This window comes from Papio anubis, chromosome X, assembly GCF_008728515.1.
Source record: "Papio anubis isolate 15944 chromosome X, Panubis1.0, whole genome shotgun sequence".
In the NCBI taxonomy this organism is placed as follows: Eukaryota; Metazoa; Chordata; class Mammalia; order Primates; family Cercopithecidae; genus Papio; species Papio anubis.
The window spans coordinates 96146134-96172458 of NC_044996.1; the positions used below are offsets into that span (position 1 = coordinate 96146134).

General features: G+C 53.4%; 2 protein-coding genes across 11 annotated transcripts in view; one reads left to right on the forward strand and one right to left on the reverse strand.

The window, feature by feature from the left end:
- On the forward strand, positions 1–15875 carry FOXP3 (forkhead box P3). Of its 10 annotated transcripts, XM_031660882.1 has the most exons (12): positions 17–1960; positions 7980–8211; positions 8739–8843; positions 8942–9080; positions 9495–9582; positions 9652–9756; positions 10654–10741; positions 10947–11027; positions 12248–12398; positions 13113–13189; positions 14551–14652; positions 14833–15875. In XM_031660882.1, the coding sequence occupies exons 1-12, from the start codon at positions 1932–1934 to the stop codon at positions 14980–14982; spliced, it is 1347 nt and encodes a 448-aa protein (XP_031516742.1). In that variant the 5' UTR covers positions 17–1931; the 3' UTR covers positions 14983–15875. The 10 variants fall into 10 exon arrangements, 9 of the variants coding, with proteins under 9 accessions (XP_031516740.1, XP_009195847.2, XP_031516741.1 ...); XM_031660881.1 differs by having other exon boundaries at positions 13–1960; positions 9495–9756; XM_009197584.4 differs by having other exon boundaries at positions 13–1833; positions 9495–9756.
- CCDC22 (coiled-coil domain containing 22) overlaps positions 15787–26325 on the reverse strand; it is a 14877-nt gene continuing 4338 nt past the window's right edge. The window contains exons 3-17 of the mRNA XM_003917702.5: positions 24014–24146; positions 23170–23276; positions 22978–23044; positions 22700–22878; positions 19347–19541; positions 18718–18780; positions 18507–18626; positions 18014–18133; positions 17801–17917; positions 17590–17691; positions 17400–17507; positions 17061–17156; positions 16755–16814; positions 16598–16672; positions 15787–16165 (exon numbers count right to left, since the gene is read on the reverse strand). Of these exons, the coding sequence (XP_003917751.1) occupies positions 16052–16165; positions 16598–16672; positions 16755–16814; positions 17061–17156; positions 17400–17507; positions 17590–17691; positions 17801–17917; positions 18014–18133; positions 18507–18626; positions 18718–18780; positions 19347–19541; positions 22700–22878; positions 22978–23044; positions 23170–23276; positions 24014–24146 (1656 nt within the window). The 3' untranslated portion in view covers positions 15787–16051. The remainder of the gene's footprint in view (positions 16166–16597; positions 16673–16754; positions 16815–17060; positions 17157–17399; positions 17508–17589; positions 17692–17800; positions 17918–18013; positions 18134–18506; positions 18627–18717; positions 18781–19346; positions 19542–22699; positions 22879–22977; positions 23045–23169; positions 23277–24013; positions 24147–26325) is intronic.

Sequence of the window (26325 nt, forward strand, 5' to 3'; positions counted from 1 at the left end):
AGGCCCACTCTGGGCTTTTCCAGAAGGGTGAGTCTGAGTTGAGGAAAGAGGCCCTCCTTTTTATGAGGGCTTAGAAGGTTGGGGGAGGAAAGGGGGCAAAAGGGTGAAGGGGTGGATCTTGGCCACCAGATTTGTACCATATAAATAAAAAGCCCTTTCCAATTTCTCTTCCCCAGGTCTGAAGCCAGTCTTGTAGAGGGCTGGAGTGGACGTTGGACAACTAGAACCCTGGGCTTTGCAGGGTGCTGGCAGCTGGAAGTCTCCACCATGGCCTGTCAGGAGAAGCCCCTGGGGGCTGGTCTACCATGCTGACCAGTGGTTGGATAGAGTGCCTGCTGAGGTCAAGAAATGCAGCTGCCAATTCCCGGACAACCTAAAAACCTCACAAGCTTCAAGTCTCCAAGGACTCTCCAAATCCCAGGATCTCCCTGTCATCACATCCTAGAATTTAAAACCTGAGACCATCAAGTTCAGGAAAACTTGGGGATTTCAAAGCCCAGCACCAAAGAAAGCGGGACCCACACTCGCCAGCTCTGTGATCTTGGGCAAGTTGCTTGACTACTTACACCTCCATTTTCCTCATCTGTATAACAGCAATACAATAATAATGAGATGGAGCTCAAGGGGCCATGGTGAGGTTTGAACATGATCACTTGTGAGACATGTTCAGCACTGTATCTGACCCATGGAAAATTCAAGATAAACATCAGCTACTGAGATGATGGCGGATATTTGGAATCCTAAATCCTTGGAATCTGGGGCTTTTCAAAGCAAAAGATCCCAAAGGCTGAGGGCCTCAGAAGGATCAGGCCATGATGTTCCTGAAACAAGAGGGTCAGGGTCCCAGTGGGCCTCTGGGCTTCTTCGTGAGGATGGATGCATTAATACTGGGGACCTGCTAGGGACCTTCCCAGTGGGACAGTGGCTGGGTCAGGGCACTCAAGCCCTAAAACGTGATGAGGCAAGACTTTTCTCTTTCCTCATTCAGTAACTATCAGTAGATTCTGGGAGCCAGGGATTCTCCGACTCTTCGATTCCATGAATTGTAGGGGATGACGGTGGACTCTCCACTTTCTTCTCCATGAAGTAACTTACATGCCCCTCACCCTCTGTGGGAGGGGTGTTGCAGGGGGTCCAGAACTCCCCTCGCTGGGTAGTTTGAGCAGTGGGGACCATATCAATTTCATCTATGGGGAAACTGAGGCCTGGAGCAGGGCAAGGCCTCTGGGAACCCAGCCCTATTCTGTCTCTTTCACTGGCATTTCCCATCCACACATAGAGCTTCAGATTCTCTCTTTCTTTCCCCCAGAGACCCTCAAATATCTTCTCACTCACAGAACGGTGTCTCTGCCTGCCTCGGGTTGGCCCTGTGATTTATTTTAGTTCTTTTCCCTTGTTTTTTTTTTTTTTTTTTTTTTTTTTTTCACACTTTACACACTTTTGTTTTAAAAACTGTGGTTTCTCATGAGCCCTATTATCTCATTGATACCTCTCACCTCTGTGGTGAGGGGAAGAAATCATATTTTCAGATGACTCGTAAAGGGCAAAGAAAAAAACCCAAAATTTCAAAATTTCCGTTTAAGTCTCATAATCAAGAAAAGGAGAAACACAGAGAGAGAGAGAGAAAAAACTATGAGAACCCCCCCCCCACCCCGTGATTATCAGCGTACACACTCATCGAAAAAAAATTTGGATTATTAGAAGAGAGAGGTCTGCGGCTTCCACACCGTACAGCGTGGTTTTTCTTCTCGGTATAAAAGCAAAGTTGTTTTTGATACGTGACAGTTTCCCACAAGCCAGGCTGATCCTTTTCTGTCAGTCCACTTCACCAAGGTGAGTGTCCCCGCTCTCCCCTACCAGATGTGGGCCGCATTGGAGGAGATGGCAGGGAGGTAGGCACCGGGGGGTCAGGGGCCCTCTGGTACATTGGGATGTGCCCAGCTACCGTGATTCCAGCCAGGTAAGGTCTTTAAAAAAATAATAATAGAATAAATGGCAGAAGACAAAGGTGAAGTACTTAATGCATGGGCAGGGGCAAAGATAAATGAATTCATCAATTGATACGTAGATGGATAGGATTTTAAAAATATGTCAGCTGCCAGTCTTTATGGATTTCAGAGCTTTGAACAACTTGAAATGCTGTCCAGGTGCAACTGAAAATTTCAACTGCATCTCTCTCATCTCTTTGTCTCTTAGCTCTTGATGCCTCTCATCCTTCTCTGTCTCTCTGCTCACCCTGTCTCGCTCTTTTACGTGTTTCTCTGCCTCTCTTTCTCCCGCCATCTGTCTGTTGCTACACTCAGACTCTCTTTCCCCGCATCTCTCCTGGCCTCTGACCATCTCCCCTGTCTCTGTCTCCTCCATCTTGACTACACTCCATCGATCTCCTTTCCTCCATCTCTCCCACTCTCTTTTCTTGCCTTCCCCCCACCCTCCCGCCATCCCAGCCAGCATCCAGCCTAGAGCTTTGTACACAGCTGGCGCTTAATAATAGTAATGTCACTGAGGACCTTTACATTTTATGAGAGTGAGCATCAGTTCTGTTCACCCTGGTGGCAGGATTGCAAGGTGCCTGGGCAAGCTGAGCACTTAACTGAACTTTGCGTGTATCACTTTAGAGGAGACCCTTGGGGTGGGGGTGGGGGCAGGGAGCACTTCACGCCATTGTCAACCATGGTTTAGCTGTGTGGACCTACCCCAGGACTGCATGTGTGTGACCAGAGTCCATGTTCAGGAAGCGAGCAGGTTGTTCAGGGCTGGGATGAGCTCGATTCTGCAGGCTTAGCATAGCGTTTGGCACACAATAAGTGCTCACGGAGTGTTAGCTATTAGTATCTCTGTAACCAAATTAGAATCATGCTATATATTGGTTTTGTTCCTGCTTTATTCAATTAATAGTAGTGTTTTTGAAGCTTACTAAAAATTGTTTGAATACATGATCTTTCCTGAGGGATAAGACTGTCCTCACATCAGCATGAACTTTGATTGATTTGACCAAGTGCCAGTTGTTGGACATTCCAGTTGTTTCTTGTTTTTTTCTATAAACTTCCCTGACTGCTTCCTTGGATTCCTGAAAAGGGAGTTGCTGGGGCAAAGGGAACATGCATTTTTAAAGTTTATGACCCTCTCTGCAAACTCTCCTTCCAAAAGATTGTCCTATTTTATGCTCCCTCTACTTAACCTCACCCTGGGTGAGTATTACTATGTTTTAATTATTTCCCAACATTACAGGTAAGAAAAACACATTATCACATTGTTGAAATTTGCATCTTTTGATTACTTTTACTGTTTGTTGGCCATTTGTGCTTTTTTCTTATTTTTTTTTTCTTTTTTGGTTGTCTGGTCACGTCCTTACGTCCTTACTCCTAATAGGGTGTTCATCTTATTTTTCTCTTATTGATTTGCCACAGCTGTTTATTTGGAATGGTTATTAACCTTTCATCAGCCATACATATATAGCAAATATTTTCCCCAATTCATCATTTGTTTTTTTCTATTTGTTTATGGTGTTTTTTTGTGATGCTTATGATGGTTTTATATAGTCAAATAGGTTAGTCTTTTTTTCTGTGGCTTCTGTCTCTGGTTTTGTGCTTAGAAAGTCCTTTCCCACTTGAAAATGAGATAAATGTTCACCTATGTTGGCTTCTAGTCTCTTTTATGGCTTCATTTTTTCCATTTACTATAGAGGTTAAGAGTGTGGGTACTGGAGCCAGACTGTCTGGGACAAACCCAGCGTCACCCCAAGCCATATGTGTGATTTTTAGCCAGGCACTTAACCTCTCCATACCTCCATTTCCTCATATGTACTGCAATGATTATAATAGTACCTTCCTCAGGAGTCTTTGTTTAGATTAAAATTTTTAACCACAGTAAATACTTAGCACAAGGCCTGACACACAATAAACCCAAGATCAGCATTAGGTATTAAAGCTTATATCTTGAATGGATCTGGGTATTTTAGGGTATATGATGGTGGTGACATTTCAAACTGGGCAGGGAGGGGTTGCTGGGATAATGGACTGATTATTCATTCAATAACTTTATCTTCTCTGTAATTATCTCAGACACATTTGTTAAACAATCCATCCTCCATGGTCCTCCAGTTTGAAATGCCACATTCATCACAAACTCAGTTCTCTCCATACGTGGGTCCATGTCCAAGCTTTCTGTTCTGTTCTCTTCCCCAGTATCTGTTCTTATACCAGGACCACATTGTTTTGCTGATTGTTGCTTTGCAATACAATTCAATACCCAGCCACGGGTGTCCCTGGCACCTTGTCCTTCTTTATTCTTGATTATTTCAGGCAGCATCAGTTGAACCAGCCAGAGACCAGCAAACGTTCTTATTTGAGGCAATCCTCTCGCGCATATGCACTCTGGCTCTCCATGTATGTCTCCATTTCTCTCAGTGTCTCTATCTCTTGTTCTCTCTTGCTCGCTCTTTGTGTGTGTCTCTTTGTCTCTATGTATCCCTATCTCTCAGCCAGTCCCCTGGATAGAGGGGCACTTGTCAACTTGAAGCCCTGCAGACACCTAATGACTTAACCAGACACAGTGTAGAAGGGCCCTGGCCCTCGTCGACTCCACGCCTCTCCCTGCTCAGTGTAGAAGGGCAAATTGAGGACCAGAGATCCCAGGGTCTCGCCAAAATGCAGCGGCAGAGTTGCAATCCAAGCCTAGATCTCAGGACTCTAGGTAGGACCCTGGCTCTGGCTCTCTCCTCAACTACAGGCCTCAGTTTATCCCTCAGCACCCAGAAGGGGGAAGGGGGACCTGGGCTACCATTCCCCCTTCTGCCTTCTCACACATTGGACCCCAGCTTCTCACAGGTTGGACGATCCACGATCACACTGTGGGGCCCAGCCTCACAAGAGCTGGGCTAGGTGAGGCCCTGGGCTCCATGGGTCAGGAGGCCTAGTTGGCCAGAGCGTGGTGATGATGGAGGAATGTCAGTCAGTCAGGCTGTGTGTCCCCAGAGCTGGTGCTGGTCCCTGAAAACCTTGGTTGTGGGGCCCCTCCAGAGAGTCTGGTGATGGGCTCTGTATTGGTGAAGGCCGAGACTTTTCCAGCTCCCCCGATGAGGCCCAGGCCAAAGGCACACCAGCCTCAACCACCTCCTCCCCGTTGCCATCTCTGGCGGAGTGGCCATGTATTTGGGAATGTTGTTCTAGAGTGGACAGGGAGACTGAGGCCCTAGGGAGGCTAGCTGTGGTTCCAGGTCTGGTAGGCAAGAGGCCCTATAAAGCAGCAAGCTGCCTGACTTTCAGGTGGTTCCAGGGAGTTTGGATACCAGGGACACTGGCCCTACACATACTGAGACATTGGGACCATAGACCCCACAGTCTGTGGTTTTGAGATTCTAGGATCCTTTAAATCTAAGAAATGCTGCTCTATAATTCTGAAGTCCTGGTGTTATACTATTTGAAGACCCCAGGGGTCCCAGTATCTGTGGAGCCTGCCTGGCACTCTCAGAGCTTCAAACCTGGGTCCTCTCCACAACCCAAGAAGGGCCAGGTCTACAGAGCTAGAGGCTTGTCACGGTGGCCAGATGGACACCACATCCACTAGCACCCACGTCACCCCACCTGGGCCAAGCCTGCTGCAGGACAGGGCAGCCAATTCTCGGAACGAAACCTGTGGGGTGGGGTATCTGCCCTCTTCTCTTCCTCCGTGGTGTTGATGAAGCCCGGTGCATCCGGCCGCCATGACGTCAATGGCGGAAAAATCTGGGCAAGTCGGGGGCTGTGACAACAGGGCCCAGATGCAGACCCCGATATGAAAACATAATCTGCGTCCCAGAAACATCCCCCATGCAGCTTCTGAGAAACCCAGTCAGAAAGGGATGTCCCAACAGACAGTGCAGGAAGCCGGCTGCCCAGCCCGGCCCTCTAGGTCCCCTACCCCCAGACAGATCATCTCCACATCCCTGTCTGAAAATGTATCTATGCTTCACTGAGTCAGGCCATCCCACATGTGTTTGGGGAGAATTCTTAGCTCTGGCCAAGTGTCCAGGCAGCTTCAGAAGTGACCGCAGGCCAGCCGCATGGGCCAGGCCAGAATGGTGGAAAATATCCATTTGCACCAAAATCGGTATTAGTTTGTTCTGGCTGCTATAACAAAGTACCACAACTGAGTGGCTTCAGCAACAGAAATTGATCATCTCACAGTTCTGGAGGCTAGAGTCCAAGATCAAGGTGTTGCCAGGGTTGGTTTCTTCTGGGGGCCATGAGGGAGAAGCTGTTCCAGGCCTCTCCCCCAGCTTCTGGTGGTTGCTGGCAATCTTTGTTATTCCTCGGCTTGAAGGAACATCACCCCATCTCTGGCTTCATTCATTCACTCACCTTCTCATCTCACCAGTGCTCTCCCAGGCCCTTGTTTGGAGCCTCCACAGACCTACACTTCTGTTTCTCACGAAGTAATGTTCTAAGCCCCCAGGAGACTAAGAACTTAATACCTGGATTCTCACACTCATCTCCCTCAGCACCACAGCTCTGTCAACCCCCAGGAGGTGACAGCAAAGAAAGGAAGGAGCAACTGCTCCCCCAGAACCCTTCCATACTCCCCCGGGCTGCTCTCAGCAGCTGTGTGCCCAACTCAGTGCTGTGAGGTGGAACGGAGAGACGGAGACACACAGACACACAGACACACACATACACACACCAGAGAGTTTATAAAATGTGTACACAGAAACACTTCCTAAAGAAAGAAGTGGAGTTCTCAAGTCACTATGGGACTATGGAACTCGGCATCTGAGCATCCCCTTCTGTAATAATGGGGTTGGCTGGGCAGTCCCTTCCAGCTCTTGCTTCCTCTCAGACCAGGATTACAGGATCCTGAAAAGCCAGTGCTTCCCTCGGGGAGTGGAAGATTCTGGGGCTCAATAGAGGGGCCTGGAGCCATTGTGGAGGGCTTTCAAGGTGAGGACAATAGAAGAGCAGGCCTTGCGTGGCTTGGACAGGGGAAGAGGAGGAGTGGGCATTTGAGGCAGGGTGAGTAGGATGAGCCAGGCTCGAGGGCCAGAAATTGGAGTGAACTCTGATGGGGATTGGGTTGAGAAGCTTCTACAGGCCCCAGCTCAAGAGACCCTGTCTCTCCTCCTCTCTGTCACTTGCCATGCTGGATCCATGCATGATCACACTCCTGGACTCACCTCCTTGCCCTGAGATCCAGACCCCCGTATTCAGCTGCCCCCTCAGCTCCTCCACTCACACATCTAATGCCAGACTCTTCATGTCTATCCACACCTGCACTTTTGCCCCCAATCCAACTCCCCGCCATGTCCCCCATCTCAGGTAATGTCAGCTCGGTCCTTCCAGCTGCTCAAGCTAAAACCCATGTTACTTTGACCCTCCCTCTTACCCACTACATCCAAGCTGCCAGCACTGCTCCTGATCCAGCTGCAGATTAAGTCTCAGAATCTACCCACTTCTCACCTTCTCCACTGCCACCAGCCCATTCTGTGCCAGCATCATCATTTGCCAGGACTATTGCAATAGCCTTCTCACTAGCTCCACTCACAGCAGCCAGATGAATCTTTTGAGTCCGTGCCTAGTCACTGGGGCAAAATAGGACTCCCAGGAGAAAGTCCAAGCCCAGCTCCGGCAACATGAGCAAACACAGCTTGTGCAGGGTGCGGGAGGGCCGGAGGCCTGAGGCTTGAAACAGCTCTCCAGTGGAGGGAGAAACAACCATTGCCCTCATAGAGGACACATCTACACCAGGGCTGTGCTAGCGTGGGCAGGCAAGCCAGGTGCTGGACCTCTGCACGTGGGGCGTGTGTGGGTATGCATGTGTACCTGTGTTCTTGGGTGTGTGTGTGTGTGTGTGTGTCCAGAGCTGGGGTGCAGCTGTGGGACCCCTCGGGACATGTCCCAGCCAATGCCTGCTCTGACCAGAGGGGTGTCCACGTGGTTCAGGTGGTTGAGTATCTTATACCGCCCTAGCACATGTGTGACTCCTTTCCCCTATTGTTTACACAGCCTGCCCTTGGACAAGGACCCGATGCCCAACCCCAGGCCAGGCAAGCCCTCGGCCCCTTCCTTGGCCCTTGGCCCATCCCCAGGAGCCTCACCCAGCTGGAGGGCTGCGCCCAAAGCCTCAGACCTGCTGGGGGCCCGGGGCCCTGGGGGAATCTTCCAGGGCCGAGATCTTCGAGGCGGGGCTCATGCCTCCTCTTCCTCCTTGAACCCTATGCCACCATCGCAGCTGCAGGTGAGGCCCTGGGCCCAGGATGGGGCAGGCAGGGTGGGGTACCTGGACCTACAGGTGCCGACCTTTACTGTGGCACCGGGCGGGAGGGGGGCTGGCTGGGGCACAGGAAGTGGTTTCTGGGTCCCAGGCAAGTCTGTGACTTATGCAGATGTTGCAGGGCCAAGAAAGTCCCCACCTGCCAGGCCTCAGAGATTGGAGGCTCTCCCCAACCTCCCAATCCCTGTCTCAGGAGAAGAGGAGGCCATATTATAGTCCCATAGGCATAGCTATGTGTCCCCATCCCCATGTGACAAGAGGAGAGGACTGGGGCCAAGGAGGTGAGGTGATAGGGTTGAGGCCAGCTCTGCGACTTATTAGCTGTTTGATCTTTAAAAAGTTACTCGATCTCCATAAGCCTCAGTTTCCACACGTATAAAAGGGGGACGATCATAGCATCTACCATGTGGGCTTGCAGTGCAGAGTATATGAATTAGACACAGAACACTGAGGATCAGGATGGCCTCTCACCCACCTGCCTTTCTGCCCAGCTGCCCACACTGCCCCTAGTCATGGTGGCACCCTCCGGGGCACGGCTGGGCCCCTTGCCCCACTTACAGGCACTCCTCCAGGACAGGCCACATTTCATGCACCAGGTATGGACGGTGAATGGGCAGGGAGGAGGGAGCAGGTGGGAGAACTGTGGGGAAGGACCCCAAGCCAGGCTGAACCACAGCCCACATGTGCCCCCCAGCTCTCAACGGTGGATGCCCACGCCCGGACCCCTGTGCTGCAGGTGCACCCCCTGGAGAGCCCAGCCATGATCAGCCTCCCACCACCCACCACTGCCACTGGGGTCTTCTCCCTCAAGGCCCGGCCTGGCCTCCCACCTGGTAACACCTCAGCCCATACCCCATGGCTTCACAGAACCCCTGGGTCCCCAGATCCTTGGCCGTGAGCAGTGTAGGCTATTCTGAATTGCAGTCCTCTGAGGGTCAAAGGTGTCAGGTCTCAGAGGCTTGGAAACTCCAACCTCCAAAAAATGTCAGGTGCAGAACCTTAAAGATGCAGAATGTCAAAATCACGAAACCACAGAGCTTTACAAAGCTAGTCAAAATGTCAGCACCTGCGAATGGCCGTCTTTAAGCTTCTCTGCCAGAAGCCTGGGACTTTGGGGACAGCAGAGCCCCCTGGGAGTCAGGGTTTTTGAGGCTCAGGAGGGTGGGAAGCTCAAAATGAGAGGCCTTGTGGGTCAAGCTCCAGAGCCCAGCCCACAGCCTCCAGAGATGCCCTGTCCCCACCCACAGGGATCAACGTGGCCAGCCTGGAATGGGTGTCCAGGGAACCAGCACTGCTCTGCACCTTCCCAAATCCTGGTGCACCCAGGAAGGACAGGTCAGTGGACAGGGCTGGGAAGGATCCTCACCCTCCTATCCCCTCCCCTGACACCCTCTATCCCCCCAGCACCCTTTCGGCCATGCCCCAGAGCTCCTACCCACTGCTGGCAAATGGTGTCTGCAAGTGGCCCGGATGTGAGAAGGTCTTCGAAGAGCCAGAGGACTTCCTCAAGTGAGTGGCCCAGGCCTGTGCCAGTCCACTGGCCCTGGCTTGTGGGGAGAGGTCTGGGGTACAGATCTCAGCCCAGGCTTAATCCCAATAGGTAGTAAGATGAAAGAGCTAAACTCTGAGACTGTGGGTTCAAATCCCAGCTCCATCCCTGACTGGCTGTGTGACCTTGGACAAATTACTTAGCTTCTCTGGACCTCAGTTTCCTCATATGTATAATAAGAAACATTTGTTCTGTTATTTACCCCCATTTTACAGACAAGGAGACTGAGGTCAAAGAGGTTAAGTGCCTTGATCAAAATCTCCCAGTTCCTGAGTGACAGATCTGGGATTTGAACCCATGCAGCCAGGCTCCAGATTCTGCACTCCTAACTGCTTTGCCCTGCTACTCCTCATGCCAACATGCCAGCCTTATTCTACTGTCCCCAAAGTTCTAGCTCCTCTAGATGGCTGCTGCTGCCTCCCCTCAGTCCCCCCATGCCTCTCTCTCTCTCTTCTCTCTCTCTCTCTCTCTCACACACACACTGCACACAACCCTTAGCAGCAACCCCGCATGTCCTATCTTCCTTGCAGCCAGGCCTTTGCACAGGCCGTCCCCTCCACCCGGAATGCCTTGCCCACTCTCACCTCCCTGGCCCATTCTCAGCTCACCACACTTCCAATATTATCTCCAGCACCCTGGCCAGGCTCAAGTGGTGAGCTCAGGCCTGACATGCAGTAGGTGCTGAGTGGCATGTGTTAAGGGAATGAGGAGTATGAGACAGAGACTGAGATAGAGAGGGGAGAGGAGCTGGGGCTCAAACGAGAGACCTCCCAGAGGGTCTGGGCCCTCCCCATTCAGAGCACTGAGCCAGGCCAGGCCTGTCATGGTCACCTGCATGGAATCTTCTCCCTACTTAGGCACTGCCAAGCAGACCATCTTCTGGATGAGAAGGGCAGGGCACAATGTCTCCTCCAGAGAGAGATGGTACAGTCTCTGGAGCAGCAGGTAATGCCAGGGCAGTGGGGGGTAGGGGACAGGGATAGTACACAAAACTTTCTGTCCACCATGTGCCAGAAACCAAGTTCACCTGGGACGAGGGCTGATATAAAGGAAGGAAGAGGAGTGGGCACTCCCAGGGAATACCGTAGCCTGGGCAAAGATGTGGCAGAGAAGGGCCAGGCTGAGGCCTCATGTTTGTGCCATTTCACAGCTGGTGCTGGAGAAGGAGAAGCTGAGTGCTATGCAGGCCCACCTGGCTGGGAAAATGGCACTGACCAAGGCTTCATCTGTGGTGAGCGACCCCAGGACTGGTGGTGGCAGACTCAGACCGCTGGGGGGCAGGGAGGAGGTCTGCAGGGTGCAGGGAACCTAACCTCACATGCAGGTCCTGAGAGCTAGGGTCCCCTGTCCCCAGCTCCAAACATGCCCAGACCTAGAAATCTGTCCCCCTCCACTTACAAACCCTCTGACCCCAAGATCCCCAAACACTGTGATCCTGAGTTGTCAAAGCAAATGCAAATAGCCAAAGACTTTCCAGGCGCAGGCTGTGCGCCAGCAGGACCAGCTATGTAACCTGCAGGGCCCCTTGTTCAGATTTCAAGATGGCGACCACAGAGCATTAAACAAAGCACAGGGTGCCACATAACCACACAGGTCACACACCCATGAACCCAGCCCTGGAGGCCAGGCACTGTTTTTGAGTGCTTTGCTGGTGGTAGTTTATTTCTCATGATGCCAATGTACAGATGAGGAAAACTGAGGCCAGGGAGGTTTAGGTGACTTTCCCAAGGTCACGATTGAGTGGTAAAGAGCCCTATTCAACCCCAGCTCATGGTCTCAGCATCAGTGGCCACATACGACATCCACACCTGCGCTGTAACAAATATGGCTCATGCTGTTTTGTGGGATTCCACTTCAGACTGGAATTTAGAAGAGGGCGTCTTTGCTTTGGAAAACACTGATTTAAAAATAAAGTGGGGCCGGGTGCAGTGTGGCTCACGCTTGTAATCCTAGCACTTTGGGAGGCTGAGGCAGGTGGATCACATGAGGTCAGGAGTTCGAGACCAGCCTGGCCAACATGGTGAAACCCCGTCTCTACCAAAAATACAAAAATTAGCGGGGCATAGTGGCGGGCACCTGTAGTCCCAGCTATTCGGGAGGCTGAGGCTGCTTGAACCTAAAAAATTAGCCGGGCGTGGTGGCGGATGCCTATAGTCCCAGCTACTGGGAGGCTGAGGCAGGAGAATGTCATGAACCCGGGAGGCGGAACTTGCAGTGAGCTGAGATCGCGCCACTGCACTCCAGCCTGGGTGACAGAGTGAGACTCCAACTCAAAAAAAAAAAAAAAGGAAGAATTGCTTGAACCCGGAAAGTCGGGGGATAGCAGTAAGCCGAGATCGCACCACTGCACTCCAGCCTGGGCGACAGAGCAAGACTCAGTCTCAAAAAAAATAAAAAGTAAAAAGTGGGAAGTTTAAGCCTCTGGGTCACCAGCCTCTACCCCTCCCCCAGGCATCATCTGACAAGGGCTCCTGCTGCATTGTAGCTGCTGGCAGCCAAGGCAGTGCCGTCCCAGCCTGGTCTGGCCCCCGGGAGGCCCCTGACAGCCTGTTTGCTGTGCGGAGGCACCTGTGGGGTAGCCATGGAAACAGCACATTCCCAGGTAAGAATGGTCCTTGCACTACACAGTGCTCCCAAGCTCCTAATCCTGACAGGCTCTGGGAGGAGGGTGCAAAGGAGCTCCATGCTGCCCCTTCCCACCACCACCACCACCGCAGCTGCCACCACTCAGCCTTTGGGAAAATGCATCCGCTCACAAAAGCTTCCTTTCAGAATGTTCGTGGCCTGAAAGTCCCCCATATGGTCTCGAGTGTCTGGCCCCTAGCTCTGACTCCCCTGGGGATTGGGGCCATGCCTCACCCACTCTGGACTCCAGCTACTACATTCGGCCATCAGAAGGGAGGGACCCTGCTAAGTAATTCCAGGAGCACCTCCTTTCCTCCCCTGACCAAGGAAAATCGGGGTGGATTCGCCCGAGCTCACCTATCCACTGCTATCCACCAGGCCTGGCCTGTAGGCTTAGCAGGGATCAGAGACCTTGACTGTCATCCTGGCTCTGCCATTTAACCTCTTGCATCCTTTGGTATGCAAGTTACTCCGCTTCTTTGCAACCTCGGGGAGAACTATTTTGGCAGAAGTGGTGCAAAGAATAAATGATACAACTTATGTCAGGTGCTCAGCAAACAGTACCTGTGCCCGTGGACACAGGTGTTGATGGTGAGATCTCAGGCCTGTAGACTCACCTTGTAGGGAGAGGGGACAGGGAGCTAGCTAGGAGGTCCTGCATGGGGCTTGATTCATCCCCACCCTCTGACAGAGTTCCTTCACAACATGGACTACTTCAAGTTCCACAATATGCGACCCCCTTTCACCTATGCCACGCTCATCCGCTGGGTAAGCAGGGCAGCTCGGCCCCAAGGAGGAGGAAGACAAAGATGGGGTGGGGGACCTGCCTCCCAAACTCCTGTCTCCCTCTGAGCGCCCTCAGAGTGGGTTCCTCCATTGCCAAGCCCCAGCCCCAAGGAGCCCCAAGCGACGCCTCAAATGTGACCCCTCATGCTAGCTTCACCCCAAACCTGTCCACAAATCCAAACCTAAACCACTATCCAGGCCAGAGCATGCCAAATTCTGACCCTAAACCTATCCCCTTCCAGATGTCCACCTCAGCCCCATACCTAACCCTCTCCTGGACCTATAAAATAGCCCAAAGCTAACCCCGTCTCTGCACCTTGCCCTAAACATACCCCAGCTCTTACTCTAACTCCTTCCCCAGCCTTTATGCCAACCCAACCCCATCTCCTTCCCTGGCCCCAACGTACTCCAGTATGTCAATACACCCCCAGCTGGGCACCATTCCCAGCCTTTCCTTGTAACACTCATCTGACCCTTAACTTCATCACCCCATCCCAGCTCCTTCATCTCAGCGTCCCCAATGCCTTCTCAGAACCTTCATCCTAGCCCCACACCTAACCCCAAACCTGAACCTCACCCCTACATGATACCAGACATTCCCCAACTATCTCTGAACTGAAGCCCTGACCTAGTCCCATCCTGACTGATAACCTCACTGCAATCATCATCGCTGACTCTGTAATCCCATTCCTGAATTCAAACTGATCAAATTCCCTGACCCTCAGCCTCACTCCACACCGAACCCCACAACTAACCTCATCCTTGCCCTGAGCCTAATCACCTAACCACGTCCCTGACATGTAAGATACTCAATAATTCAACCCATCTCTGGCTCCTGACTTAAAGCCACGTCATCCCATCCCTCACCCCTAGACCCACCTGAGTTCACCCCCAGCCTGACTCTTAACCCACCCCTTCCCTGACCCTTAAGTTGGCCTCGCCCTTTACCCCTTCCAAATCCTTGACCCCACTTCTGACCCTTCACCTTCCCCAACCCTGAAATGTCACCTCCACAGAGAACCCCAACTCCAACTCCATCCCAGACCTTTCACCTCACTTCAGCCCTAGCCCTGAACAAGACCCCACTCCCAACCTCAGTCCTGATCCGTTACCTAATCCCAGAACAACCATACCCATACCCCACATCTAACCCTGCCCGACCCGACACTTCACCCCTTTTCTAACTCCATCTTTGACCCCATGCTTCACCCCACATCTAGTCCTGTCCCTGATTATCTGCCCCCACAATTCCACCCCCATGTCAGATGGCTCAGGGTAGGTCACAGCCCCTCTAAACCCCAACTTTGGGGAACGTGCCCCTTATCCCACCCCCCAACTTCCAGGCCATCCTGGAGGCTCCAGAGAAGCAGCGGACACTCAATGAGATCTACCACTGGTTCACACGCATGTTCGCCTTCTTCAGAAACCATCCTGCCACCTGGAAGGTGAGCTCCTCTGAGGTGGCGGTGGCTGGGATGGCCTCAAGTGCCACCGCAGCTCGAAGTGGGCAGGCCTGGGGCTGGGCTTATAGGCATATTGGGGAGGAATGGGATGTGGGTTGCTGGTGGTGGCTGCTGGCCTCAGAGGTTGACGCTCACCTGCTCCCTGTCCCCGGCCTTCCACAGAATGCCATCCGCCACAACCTGAGCCTGCACAAGTGCTTTGTGCGGGTGGAGAGCGAGAAGGGGGCTGTGTGGACCGTGGATGAGTTGGAGTTCCGCAAGAAACGGAGCCAGAGGCCAAGCAGGTGTTCCAACCCTACACCTGGCCCCTGACCTCAAGATCAAGGAAAGGAGGACGGACGAACAGGGGCCAAACTGGTGGGAGGCAGAGGTGGTGGGGTCAGAGATGACAGGCCCTGGATGTGCCCACAGGGAACAAGAAGTGAGATTTCCACTGTCTTGCCTGCCAGGGCCCCTGTTCCCCCATTGGCAGCCATCCCTCCCCCATCATATCCTTTGCCCCAAGGCTGCTCAGAGGGGCCTCATTCCTGGCCCCAGCCCCGACCTCTGCCCCAGACACACCCCCCAGTCGAGCCCTGCAGCCAAACAAGAGCCTTCACAACCAGCCACACACAGCCTGCCTCAGCTGCTCGCACAGATGACTTCAGGGCTGGAAAAGTCACATAGACACACAAAATGTCACAATCCTGTCCCTCACTCAACATAAACCCCAAAACACAGAGAGCCTGCCTCAGTACACTCAAACAACCTCAAAGCTGCATCGTCACACAATCACACACAAGCACAGCCCTGACAACCCACATCCCCCAAGGCGCACACCCACAGCCAGCCTCAGGACCCATAGGGGCACTGTCACACGGGTGTGCCCAGAGGCCTACACAGAAGCAGCGTCAGTACTCTCAGGATCTGAGGTCCCAACACGTGCTCACTCACACACACGGCCTGTTAGAATTCACCTGCGTTACCTCACGCATGTGCACACGCACAGCCCCACAGTGGGTCTCGAGTCCCATGCAGACATACACAGCCACACACACTGACTTGCCAAAAATATCCCGTTGTCTCCCCTGCCACTCACCTCACTCCCATTCTCTGAGCCCTGATCCATGCCTCAGCTTAGACTGCAGAGGAACTACTCATTTATTTGGGATTCAAGGCCCCCAACCCACAGTACCATCCCCAATAAACTGCAGCCAAGCTCCCCACATGCTGGACTATCACCCCATATAAGGGCTGCGGTCAGTGGGCAGGGGTCTGGGTCCAAGGCTGCAGCAGGAGGAACTGGGCAGTGGAGGAAGTAGCTAGGGCATGTGCTTGGCCACTGCCTCTAGCACCCCAAATCCCTGCCTGAGGCTGGGGAGAGACCTCCGCCGGCAGCTCCTCAGGCCTCCCGGACCCGGCCCAGGAGGCCAGCGTTCTCCTGGCGGAGGGCTCGGTAGTCCTCCCGGATCTTCTCCAGGTTGCTGAGGGTCTTCTTGCCCAGCTCTGTCTCGATCTGAGGCAACGTGAACACATGCCCCCTCAGCGCACACACAGCCCCTTTCCCAGCTCCTGCTCGCCAGCCCCCATCACAGCTACTCTGGGCCCCTCCCACCACCTTCAACAACAGCCTGCTCTGTCCCATGGCCAGGACTCACATGGTGTTCCCTCTACCCAAAGCATCCTTTGCCATGTGGCAGGATTCCCCCTACATCTTTAAACTGAAGCCTTTGCCCATGGCCCTGGGAAGCAGGAAGGAGGGCCCTTGGGGTGGAAGCTGGGGCTCACAGTAGGCCACTTGCCTGTCCCAGGTCACAGGCACAGGCACTAAGGGGCAGGGCTGGGTGTCCAGCCATAGGCTGTGTCTGGCTCCACGGCCTCTCTCAGCATAACCTGAGCAACTGTCCCCCCGCCTGCCTTGGCTCCCCATCCTGCCCCCAGGCCTTACCTGCTCCTCGAGGTCTCGAACCTCCCGCATGATGGTGCCTGTGTCCTCAATGGTCTGGATGAGCTGGCTGCAGTTCTGGGGACAACAGGAGCAGAAGGCTTGCACCCAGCCCCACCCACCCCCAGCAGCCCCACCCCAGGCACATGGCTCCCCTCACCTCGTGCAGGGCAGCTAGATACTTATAGGCCTTCCGAACAGCATCGTCCTTCTTGGCATCCTGACCAGACACAGGGACCTCAAAGGTATCAGTGGGCTGCCCTTGACCATCTCCATGCCCTAAGAAGGCCACCCTCTCCCACCACCCCACTAGCTTCATCCTCCATGAAACAAAGCCAGCCCTGGGCATCAGTGCACCTCCAGCCTCGCACAGGGCCTGGGTCTGGACCCCAGCCAGCCCGTTAGCAGATGCACAAGGCAGCAGCCCAGCCTCACCCCACTCACCCCAGCCCAACCTGCCCCACACCTTGAACACAAGCTCATCAGTCACCGCAAACGTCCGGTCCAGCTTCCCAGATAGGGAGTTGATTTCCTTCTGAAGCTCCTTCGTGTCAGACAAGATCTGGCAGACACCATGGTGGCCATGAGCCCCTGCCTGGGGCAGGCTGGCTGCAGTGGAGGGTCCTCATGTGCACCAGACAGGGACTGTGTCACTGTGTCAGGGGTGACTGGGATGGATTGTGTGTGACTATTCTGTGTTAGAGTGCGACTGGACAGCTCCGCCTGAGGGTGTGAGGTCCCTGTGTGCAGCCACACTATGCCTGACAGCCCACATCACCCACCCTCCGTGGCCCTGGCGGCGTACCTTGGTGATCTCTTCCTTCTGCTTCCGGATGTTGCCCACGATCTCCAGGATGCGCTGGGTGTAGGCCAGCCGGGACACATCTCTGGGCAGAGTCTCCAGCTCTGACACCTAGGCAGGGACATAGCAGGCACTGCCCCAGGACCTGCCCCCCACCCTCCTAAGCTACCCAGGTCCCTCACACAGGCCTTACCAGCTGTTTATAGACCTCCTCCTTCCTGCGGGCCTCTTCAGCAGCTGCCCGGACACTCTGGTGCAGTTCTTGGATCTCTGCCAGCCGTCGAGAAGATTCCAGCTGCCAGGAGCCCACAGGCAGAAGACAGTGAGCAGAGCACAGGGATGGCCCCCGAGAGAGGGAACGAGTCTTCCCTGGCCTGCCCACAGCCCAGTGCCCCACTGCTTACCTCTCTGCAATCCTGCAGCTTTCGGAGGTGGCGGTACTCAGCCAGGAGTGGGACCCGGTGCTTCTCCCACTGACCCGCCAAGTGGATGACCCGCTGGGCACTATTCTCCACCACAAGCTGGTGGGGGGTGGGTATGTGTCACACAGGCTGGGCCCTCCAACCCCGCCCAGCCACGCCCTGCCTCCCCCCCCCCAGCCACATCCCCAACCCCACCTGCAGCTTGGCAAGGTTGGCAGCCCCATCAGGCAGCAGCTCCACCGTGCGGCTCTTCAGGCGCAGGGCCTGCTCACGCTCCGCTGTGCTGAGCTCGCTCTGCCGGCACTCAGACTCTGCCTGGCCCGCGGACACCCAGTCACATGCCACAGCCCCCATGGAGCTCCACAGATGACTGTACACCCCCGTGGCCCCCACAGGCCTCTCTGACAGCTCCACGCTGGTGCCAAGGACCCCGAGGACCCCCTAATCCCCTGTCCATGCAGACCCATGTTGCCCCACAGATGCCCACAGACCCTCTGAGGACCCCTCAATCCCCTGCCCATGCAGACCCACAGTGCCCCATAGATGCCCACAGATCCCCAACGGCTCTCAGGAACCCTTCTGCCATGTGCAGACCTCTACAGAGCACCTCTTGTCCCGTCTAGTCCCTCACACCCTGAGGCCCTCCTTCTGACCTAGCCCAACGTGCAGCCCCTCCCCCTCCCCTCACCTGCACAAAGCTGACGCCCAGGGTTTTCATGTCGGCCTCAACCTCCTCAATGCTGCGGTTCACTCCTTCCAGCTGCTCCCGAAGGGACTCGAGCTCCTGTTCCTGAGCTGCCCATGTGTCCTGGGAGGCCCAGGCCAGTCAGGGTTGGGGTGTCAGGCCCAGTAGACAAGCAAGGGCCTGGGACACCCCCTCTCCAACCCACTCTGCTCACCTGTTCAGGCCGCCGGGAGGTGGCCGGCACATCTGACACCTGGGTGGCCTGGGTCTGGGGCTCCTAGGGGAGTGACGGGGGCATCCTGGTTGTCGGGGAAGGCCCTTCCTCACGTGGCCCAGCCTCAGCCTCCCCTGAGAACTGCCCCCAGTGCAGCATGCGTGCCCACTTAAGCACTGATGGCGGCTAGACTGTGACTATGTGGGTAAAGGCACCATCTGCAACCTCAGGCCAGAGTGCTTGCTCATGGAGAAAGCTCCCTGACCCTGACACAGCTCCTACCCACCTGCCCATCTCTCAAGCCTCAAATGCCCATGAGAAGGATGGGGGGGCCCTCAGAGTGAACATCTTAGGACAGAAGATATGCTCAAAGGAAACTGCCTGAGGAAAGGGGGTGTTGCCCCAAGAACACCCCCACACCCTTGCATGGTTCCCACCTATTCACATTTTCTCCAGTCAAGTCCCTAAGAAGCTAGGGGACCTCTGGGTACCCACCCCCAGTGGGCAAGGGCCTGTCCAGTGGGAACACAAGAACCTGTGTGTGGATAAAGGTGTGGCACTGACACAAAAAGCCACCCTCCAAGCCTGCCACATCCAGCCACACATCCCATGTCCTCAGGTGCACCCACCAGATGGAAGGTGAACTTCTCTGAGTGCGTGAAGCGGGAGCCCTTAGGAGCACCAGTCTTGGCCCCAGCACCCCAGGCCTGCAGCAGCTCTCCCAGGTCTCGGGCTTGTATGGGGGCCCCAAGCAGGCCCCAGCTTTGGCGCAGATGCTCAGTCAGTTGCTTCTGCAGCCGCTGCCGCTGAGCCCGTGTGTCCTCCTTGGGAGAAAAGGCAGGGGAAGCAGAAGGATGTAGGGGCCCACCTAGCACCCAAGGCCCTGCCTCCTCCAAGGACCCCCTGACAAGAGTATACAAACAAGTCATCCCCACCCTCCAGCCTTCCCACTAAGGCAGGCCCTGCTCTGCTCTACTGCTCCACCAGCCCGGGATCTCCTTGAGGAAAGGGGTCTCCTCTTGCTCACAGACATACTTCTCTCCACCCACTAAATCCCCATGCTGGAGAAGAATGTGGGAAGAGAGCGGGGTGAGCCTAGAGCCCCCAAATCCAAGAGAATCATAGACAGGTTATCAGGGGACAAAGCAGAGACAGGGAATCAAAGGTACCAGGTACAGAAGGAGGCAAAGAGAGAGAGGCAAGAGAGGGAAAAGAACAGAGAGTTTCAAGATAACTAGGAAAATCTGATTATGAACTCAGTGTTGGATGGTATTAAGATATCATTGTTGGCTGGGTGCAGTGGCTCATGCCTGTAATCCTAGCCCTTTGAAAGGCCAAGGTAGGCAGATCACCTGAGGTCAGGAGTTCAAGACCAGCCTGGCCAACATGGTGAAACCCCAACTCTACTGAAAATACAAAACTTGGTGCACTCCACCTCCAGGAGGTGGAGGTTGCACTGAAGTGAGATCTCACCATTGCACTCCAGCCTGGGCAACAGAGTAAGACTCCGTCTCAAAAAAAAAAAAGAACAAAAACCACAAGATATCATTGTTAACTTCATTAGCCATGAAAATGGTCCAGTGGTTACCTTGAAAACTGAATGTCCTCATGAGTTAAGAGATGTAATCCTAAGTATTTAGAGTTGAAATGACATGATGTCTGGGATTAGCTTTAAAATAATACAGCAATGAAGAAAAATTTGGGAGAGAACAGATGAAGAAAAGTTGGCAAAATGGCACATAGGATTCACTAGAATATTCTCTCCACATTTATGTTTGAAAATTACTATAGATTATAAAAACAGAGACAGATGGCCGGGCGCGGTGGCTCACACCTGTAACCACAACACTTGGGGAGGCTGAGGCAGATGGATCACGAGGTCAAGAGATCGAAACCATCCTGGCCAACGTGGTGAAACCCCGTCTCTACTAAAAATACAAAAATTAGCTGGGCATGGTGGTGCACACCTGTAGTCCTAGCTACTTGGGAGGCTGAGGCAGGAGAATCACTTGAACCTGGGAGGCAGAGGTTGCAGTGGGCCAAGATTGTGCCAATGCACTCCAGCCTGGGCAACAGAGGGAGACTCTATCTCAAAAATAAATAAATAAATAAATAAATAAAAAAGACACAGAGGTGAAGACAGAGAAAGAAAGGACAAATAAGAAAGTGGACAGACCAGGAGGGTGCCGACACAGAGGTGGAAAAAAAGAGGGACAGACAGAGATGTGGACACAGAGGAAGACGGGACAGATAAAGAGGCAGACAGAAGGAGAGGGGGGCCAAATACAGAGGTGGACAGAGAGGAAGAGGGGACAGATATAAAGGTGGACAGAAGGGGAGGGGTACTGATACCCAGGTGTACAAAGAGGAAGAGAGGACAGAAATACAGCAGAATGCGGGGAGGGAGAAAGAGAAGTGGACAGGAGGAAAAGGGGACAGATAAAGAAATGGACAGAGGGAGAGGGGTGACAGAGAGGTGGACAGAGAGAAGGAGGGGACAAATGCAGAGGTGGACAGAGGGGAAGAGGGGACAGATACAGAGATGGATAGAGAAGAAGAGGGGACAAAGAGGTGGATAGAGAAGAGGCGGCCGGGCACGGTGGCTCATGCCTGTAATCCCAGCACTTTGGGAGGCCAAGGTGGGCGGATCGCTTCAGGTCAGGAGTTTGAGACCAGCCTGGTCAACATGGCAAAACCCCGTCTCTAAAAAAAATACAAAAATTAGCTGAGCGCATGCACCTGTAGTCCCAGCTACTCAGATGCCTGAGGTGGGAGGATTGCTTGAACCTGGGAATTCGAGGCTGCCTTGAGCCCTGATCATGCCACTATAGTCCAGCCTGGGTGACAGAGCGAGACCCCATCTCAAAAAAAAAAGACAGAAGAAGAGGGGACAGATAAAGAGATGGACAGAAGGGAAGGAGGGACAAATACAGAGGTGGACAGAGAGGAAGAAGGGACAGATAAAGAAGTGGACAGAGGGAATGGGCAACAGATACAGAGATGGACAGAGAGGAAGAGGAGAGAGATGAAGAAGTAAACAGAGGTAGAGGGGTGACAGAAATATAGGTGGACAGCAAGGAAGGGGACAGATACAGAGGTGGACAGAGCAGAAGGGGACACAGATACAAAGGTGCCCAGAGAAGAAGAGGGAACAGATAAAGTGGACAGAGAAGGGAAAACAGATAGGTAAAGAGAGCGAGAGAGAAATTCAGTACAGAAATGAGGAGACAGGTAAGAAAGAGAAGCAGCAAAAACACAGAACTAGAATAATGGGGACAGGCAGAAATAGTGCAAAAACCTAGAAACCGGAAAAATGAACATCAGTGACAAGTGCAGAAACAGAGAAAGAGTAGGGCCAGGCACGGTGGCTCATGCCTGTAATCCCAACATTTTGGGAGGCCAAGGTGGGCAGATAACCTGAGGTCAGGAGTTCGAGACCAGCCTGGCCAACATGGCAAAACCCTGCCTCTACCAAAAATATAAAAATTAGCCAGGTGTGGTGGTGCAAGCCTGTAATCCCAGCTACATGGGATGCTGAGGCAGGAGAATCACTTGAACCTGGGAGATGGAGGTTGCAGTGAGCCAAGATCATGCCACTGCACTCCAGCCTGGGTGACAGAGCAAGACTCCAAATAAATGAATGAATGAATGAATGAATGAATGAAGGCAGGTATCCGGATTGCTCCAGTTGCCAGGAATCTCATGCACATTATTCAGTCTAACTACTACCCTGAGAGGAGAGCACTATTACTATCCGATTTTTTAGCACAGGAAACCAAGGCTCTGAGGAGGGATACTGACTTGTCCCAGGTTCTCCTTTTTTCTGACTCCAGTGTTCTTTCAGGTGGGGAGCTGGGTAAGTGCACACAGAGGGGAAACAACGGAAGGGAGGGACAAAGTAGGGAAGGAGAGGAGCACAGGACCAGCGGGAGCATCAGTGAGCAGCAGCCCGGACAGCAGGGAGCCAGGCATCCGGCTGTACCTGGGGTGGGAGGCGGGATGTCCGGGGGACCCAGTCCTCATCCCCTGGCCGGTCCCGGCCCGTCTGCTGGCAGAGCTGCAGGGCATGGTGTTCGAGGAGTGAGGCCACCCTTCCAACAGGCTGAGGCACCTGAGTAGGGACTGGAAGCAGCAGGGGACTCGCCTGGAACTCCCGTGGCTCTGGAGGCAGGAACAGAGTCAGCTGGCCCTGCCGCATGGCAAAGCTATGAGGGTCCCCCCCACCTTCCTCCTCACCCCTCCCCACAGCCTCATGCTCACCGCCTCTGGAACTCAATTCGGGCACGACCAGCCTGCTGGCACGGAAAGGCTTCTGGAGGGCTGAGCCCTGGTGGGAGAGCAGGCTCAGAACCTCCAGGATGAAGCGGGAAGAGGGTCGCCAGGGGTAGGGGGCCAAAACCCTGGGCACCCGGACAGGGACAAGAGAAGATCCACGGGAATCGGGGGTCCCACCTGGAGGTGCTGCAGCTTGGGAGTGCGAAGGAGGGGCGGGACCCAAGGCAGTGCCAGCTGGTCCCGAATTTGGCTCCCGATGGCCCGGAGGAGAATAGCTGAGTCACCTATGGGGGATGGGAAGGAAGTGAATCAGGTGACAATGCTGCAAATCCAAAAGGGTATACCCTAGGAGACCAGCCTCCACTCCTGACCCCCATCCAGAGATACACATCTATCCAGCTTGCGTTCTCACGTTCAGTCATTCAACAAACACTGAGCACCTACTCTGTACAGGTCGCTGTTCTAGACACTAGGGCTACTTCGTGGAACAAACTGGATAAAGGTCCCTGCCTTCAGGGAGCCGGCAAGCTAGCAGAGGAAAGAGATCATGAATAGGATTCTGAGTACCATCCAGACTGCAGCCAGGCGGGGATCAGGAGAGGGCTTTGGAGAGGAGGCTAACCTCAAAGAGGTAAGGGAGTGAACCATGAGGATACCTAGGGGAAGGGTAACCCATGATACAAAGGTGCAGAGGCAGGAGTGTACTGAGGTGTGTTTGAGAAGGACCCAGGAGGCCCAAGTGGTTAAAGCAGAGTGAGAGAGAGGGAGGGCACAGGGGTTGAGTCAGGGAGGCCCCTCCCAGCACCAATGCACCACCGGCGTCAGCTCAACCTCAGCCCCCTGCCCCCTGCCCTGTAGCCCCTCTCTGATGCCTAATCCTCCTGCCTAGCTCTCCTGAAGGCACATACCGCCATCCCTACTCATCAACCTTTTCACTACCTCTACCTCTCTCAGCCCTACAGCCCCCAGAAGGCCCTCCTCTCCCCTCACCACCCCAACCCACACCCCAGACACCCAGTACCTGCAGGCTGGTCTGCATCCTCAGAGGCATCGGTGGGCAGACGCTCAGCCAAGAAGAGAAGCAGGTCTCGGAGGTCAGGTTCACTGGGGTAGAGGAAGTTCTGATAGCCAAGCTCCAAGGGATAGCCCAGGTCCTGAGGGTTGGTGGGGGGCCATCAGGAAGCAGGCAGGGTCCTCCTGCCCTGGGAGACTTGGGCCTAGGCTGAAAACACTCCCACTCTCTCACTAACCACCACCCTCCCAATCTCCCCCGGCTCCCCAAGGCCTCTGGGCCCTGTGGGGAGCCAAAGAGTGAAGACAGTCAACGCTACAGAGAACAAGAAACAAGATTAAAGCTTTGGCCTTTCTATGACTCAAAATCCAGAGGCCATAAAAGAAAAGATGGGTACTTTTGAATGCATGAAAAGAAAGAAAATATTTAAAGAAAAATATAATAAGCAAAGTCAAAAAAAATATTTGGAGCCCATATCATAGGTAAAGAGCAAATCTACCTATTATAGAAAGAGTGCCTAAAAATAAACAGGCCAAAAAGACCAGATGCACAATAGCTCAGAGCAAAAGGACTCATGAGGGTTCTGGATGGGGACGGAGGAAGCAGGCCAGGAGAGAAAGAAAGCCTTTTCCCTTTTTCTTTTTTCTTTTTTTTTTTTTTTTTTTGAGACAGGGTCTTGCTCTGTTGCTCAGGCTGGAGTGCAATAGCGTGATCTTGGCTCACTGGAACCTCTGCCTCCTGGGCTCAAGTGATCTTCCCATACAGCCTCCCGAGTAGCTGGAATTACGGGTGCACACTACCACACCCGGCTAATTTTTGTATTTTTAGTACAGACAGGGTTTTGCATATTGGCCAGGCTGGTCTCAAACTCCTGGGCTCAAGCAATCTGCCCACCTTGGCCTCCCACAGTGCTGGGATTACAGGTAGGAATCACCACACCCAGCCTACGAAAGCCTTTTTCTTCCAGAGTTGCCACTGCTTTAGAACTGCATAGCCTCTGAAAGCAGACTTCCTGGATTCAAACCCAAGCTTTGCCTCTTACCAACTATATGGCCTCAGGCAGATCACTTAACCCCTCTGTGCTTCACTTTCTTCATCTGAAAGAGGGTATACCAACAGTATATACAGCAGAAGGTTGTCCTGAGAATTAAATGAGTTAACGCCATGTTATTTACCACAGGGCCTGGCACAGGGTACACTTAGAAGCCATCATTATTCTATACTTAGGAGTATAGTGGGTCACAATGCAAGATATATTTATTTTGGAGGCTCAAGGTCAAATAAGTATGAAAACCACTGGCTTTTAAGGTATTTTACTTTGGATTTTTTCTAACATATGCAATCAAAGAGCTGTGACTGATACAGAAACTCATTCCAGGAGTGGGAAAGGTGCCAAAATATGGACGTGGCTAAGGTGCAGAAACTGTTGCCAGGAGCAGGGCATATGAAAATGAAGATGCCAGAACGTGGCAGTGCTGAGATGAAGAGGGGGGCTATAGGGACAGCACACAGCTGGATTAAGAGAACCCCTTTTGCCTGCTGCAGGTAAACCAAGGCTGCTGGGGGCCAGACAACCATACATACCTGTTTTTTATTTTTTTGGAAACAAGAGTCTTGCTGTGTCGCCCAGGCTGGAGTACAGTGGTGCAATCTTGACTCACTGGAAACTCCACCTCCTGGCTTCAGGTGATTCTCCTGCCTCAGCCTCCTGAGTAGCTGGGATTACAGGCACGTGCCAGCACACCTGGCTAATTTTTGTATTTTTAGTAGAGATGAGGTTTCGCCATGTTGGCCAGGCTGGTCTCAAACTCCTGACCTCTGGTGATCTGCCCGCCTCCACCTCCCAAAGTGCTGGAATTACAGGCATGAGCCACCGTCCTCAGTCTTTTTTTTTTTTTTTTGGAGATGGGGTTTCACTCTGTCTCCCAGGCTAGAGTGCAGTGGCACAATCACAGCCCACTGCAGCCTGGACCTCCCAGCCTCAAGCAATCCTCCTACCTCAGCCTCCCACATAGCTGGGACCACAGGCGTGTGCCACCATGCCCCGCTATGTTTTTATTTTTTTTGTAGAGATGGGGGTCTCACTATGTTGCCCAGGCTGATCTCAAGCTCCTGGGCTCAACTGATCCTCCCCCCTCGGACTCCCAAAATTCTGGGATTACATGCAAGAGCCACCATGCCCAGCCCATATGTACTTCCTGGCCACTGGAAAAGCCATAGTTACTAACCCTCACTAACATCAGTGTAAGCAAAAGCAGGTAAACAAAATCCAAGAGAGACAGCACTGAGAGAAGAGCAGAGAACTGTGGGAAGCCTGAGCC

Coding starts and splice junctions, on each gene's coding strand:
- FOXP3 (XM_031660879.1), top strand. CDS start 7,947: ATGTGTGACTCCTTTCCCCTATTGTTTACACAGCCTGCCCTTGGACAA. Junction 9,583..9,651: donor GGTGCACCCAGGAAGGACAG/GTCAGTGGACAG, acceptor CTATCCCCCCAG/CACCCTTTCGGCCATGCCCC. Junction 9,757..10,653: donor GAGCCAGAGGACTTCCTCAA/GTGAGTGGCCCA, acceptor CTCCCTACTTAG/GCACTGCCAAGCAGACCATC.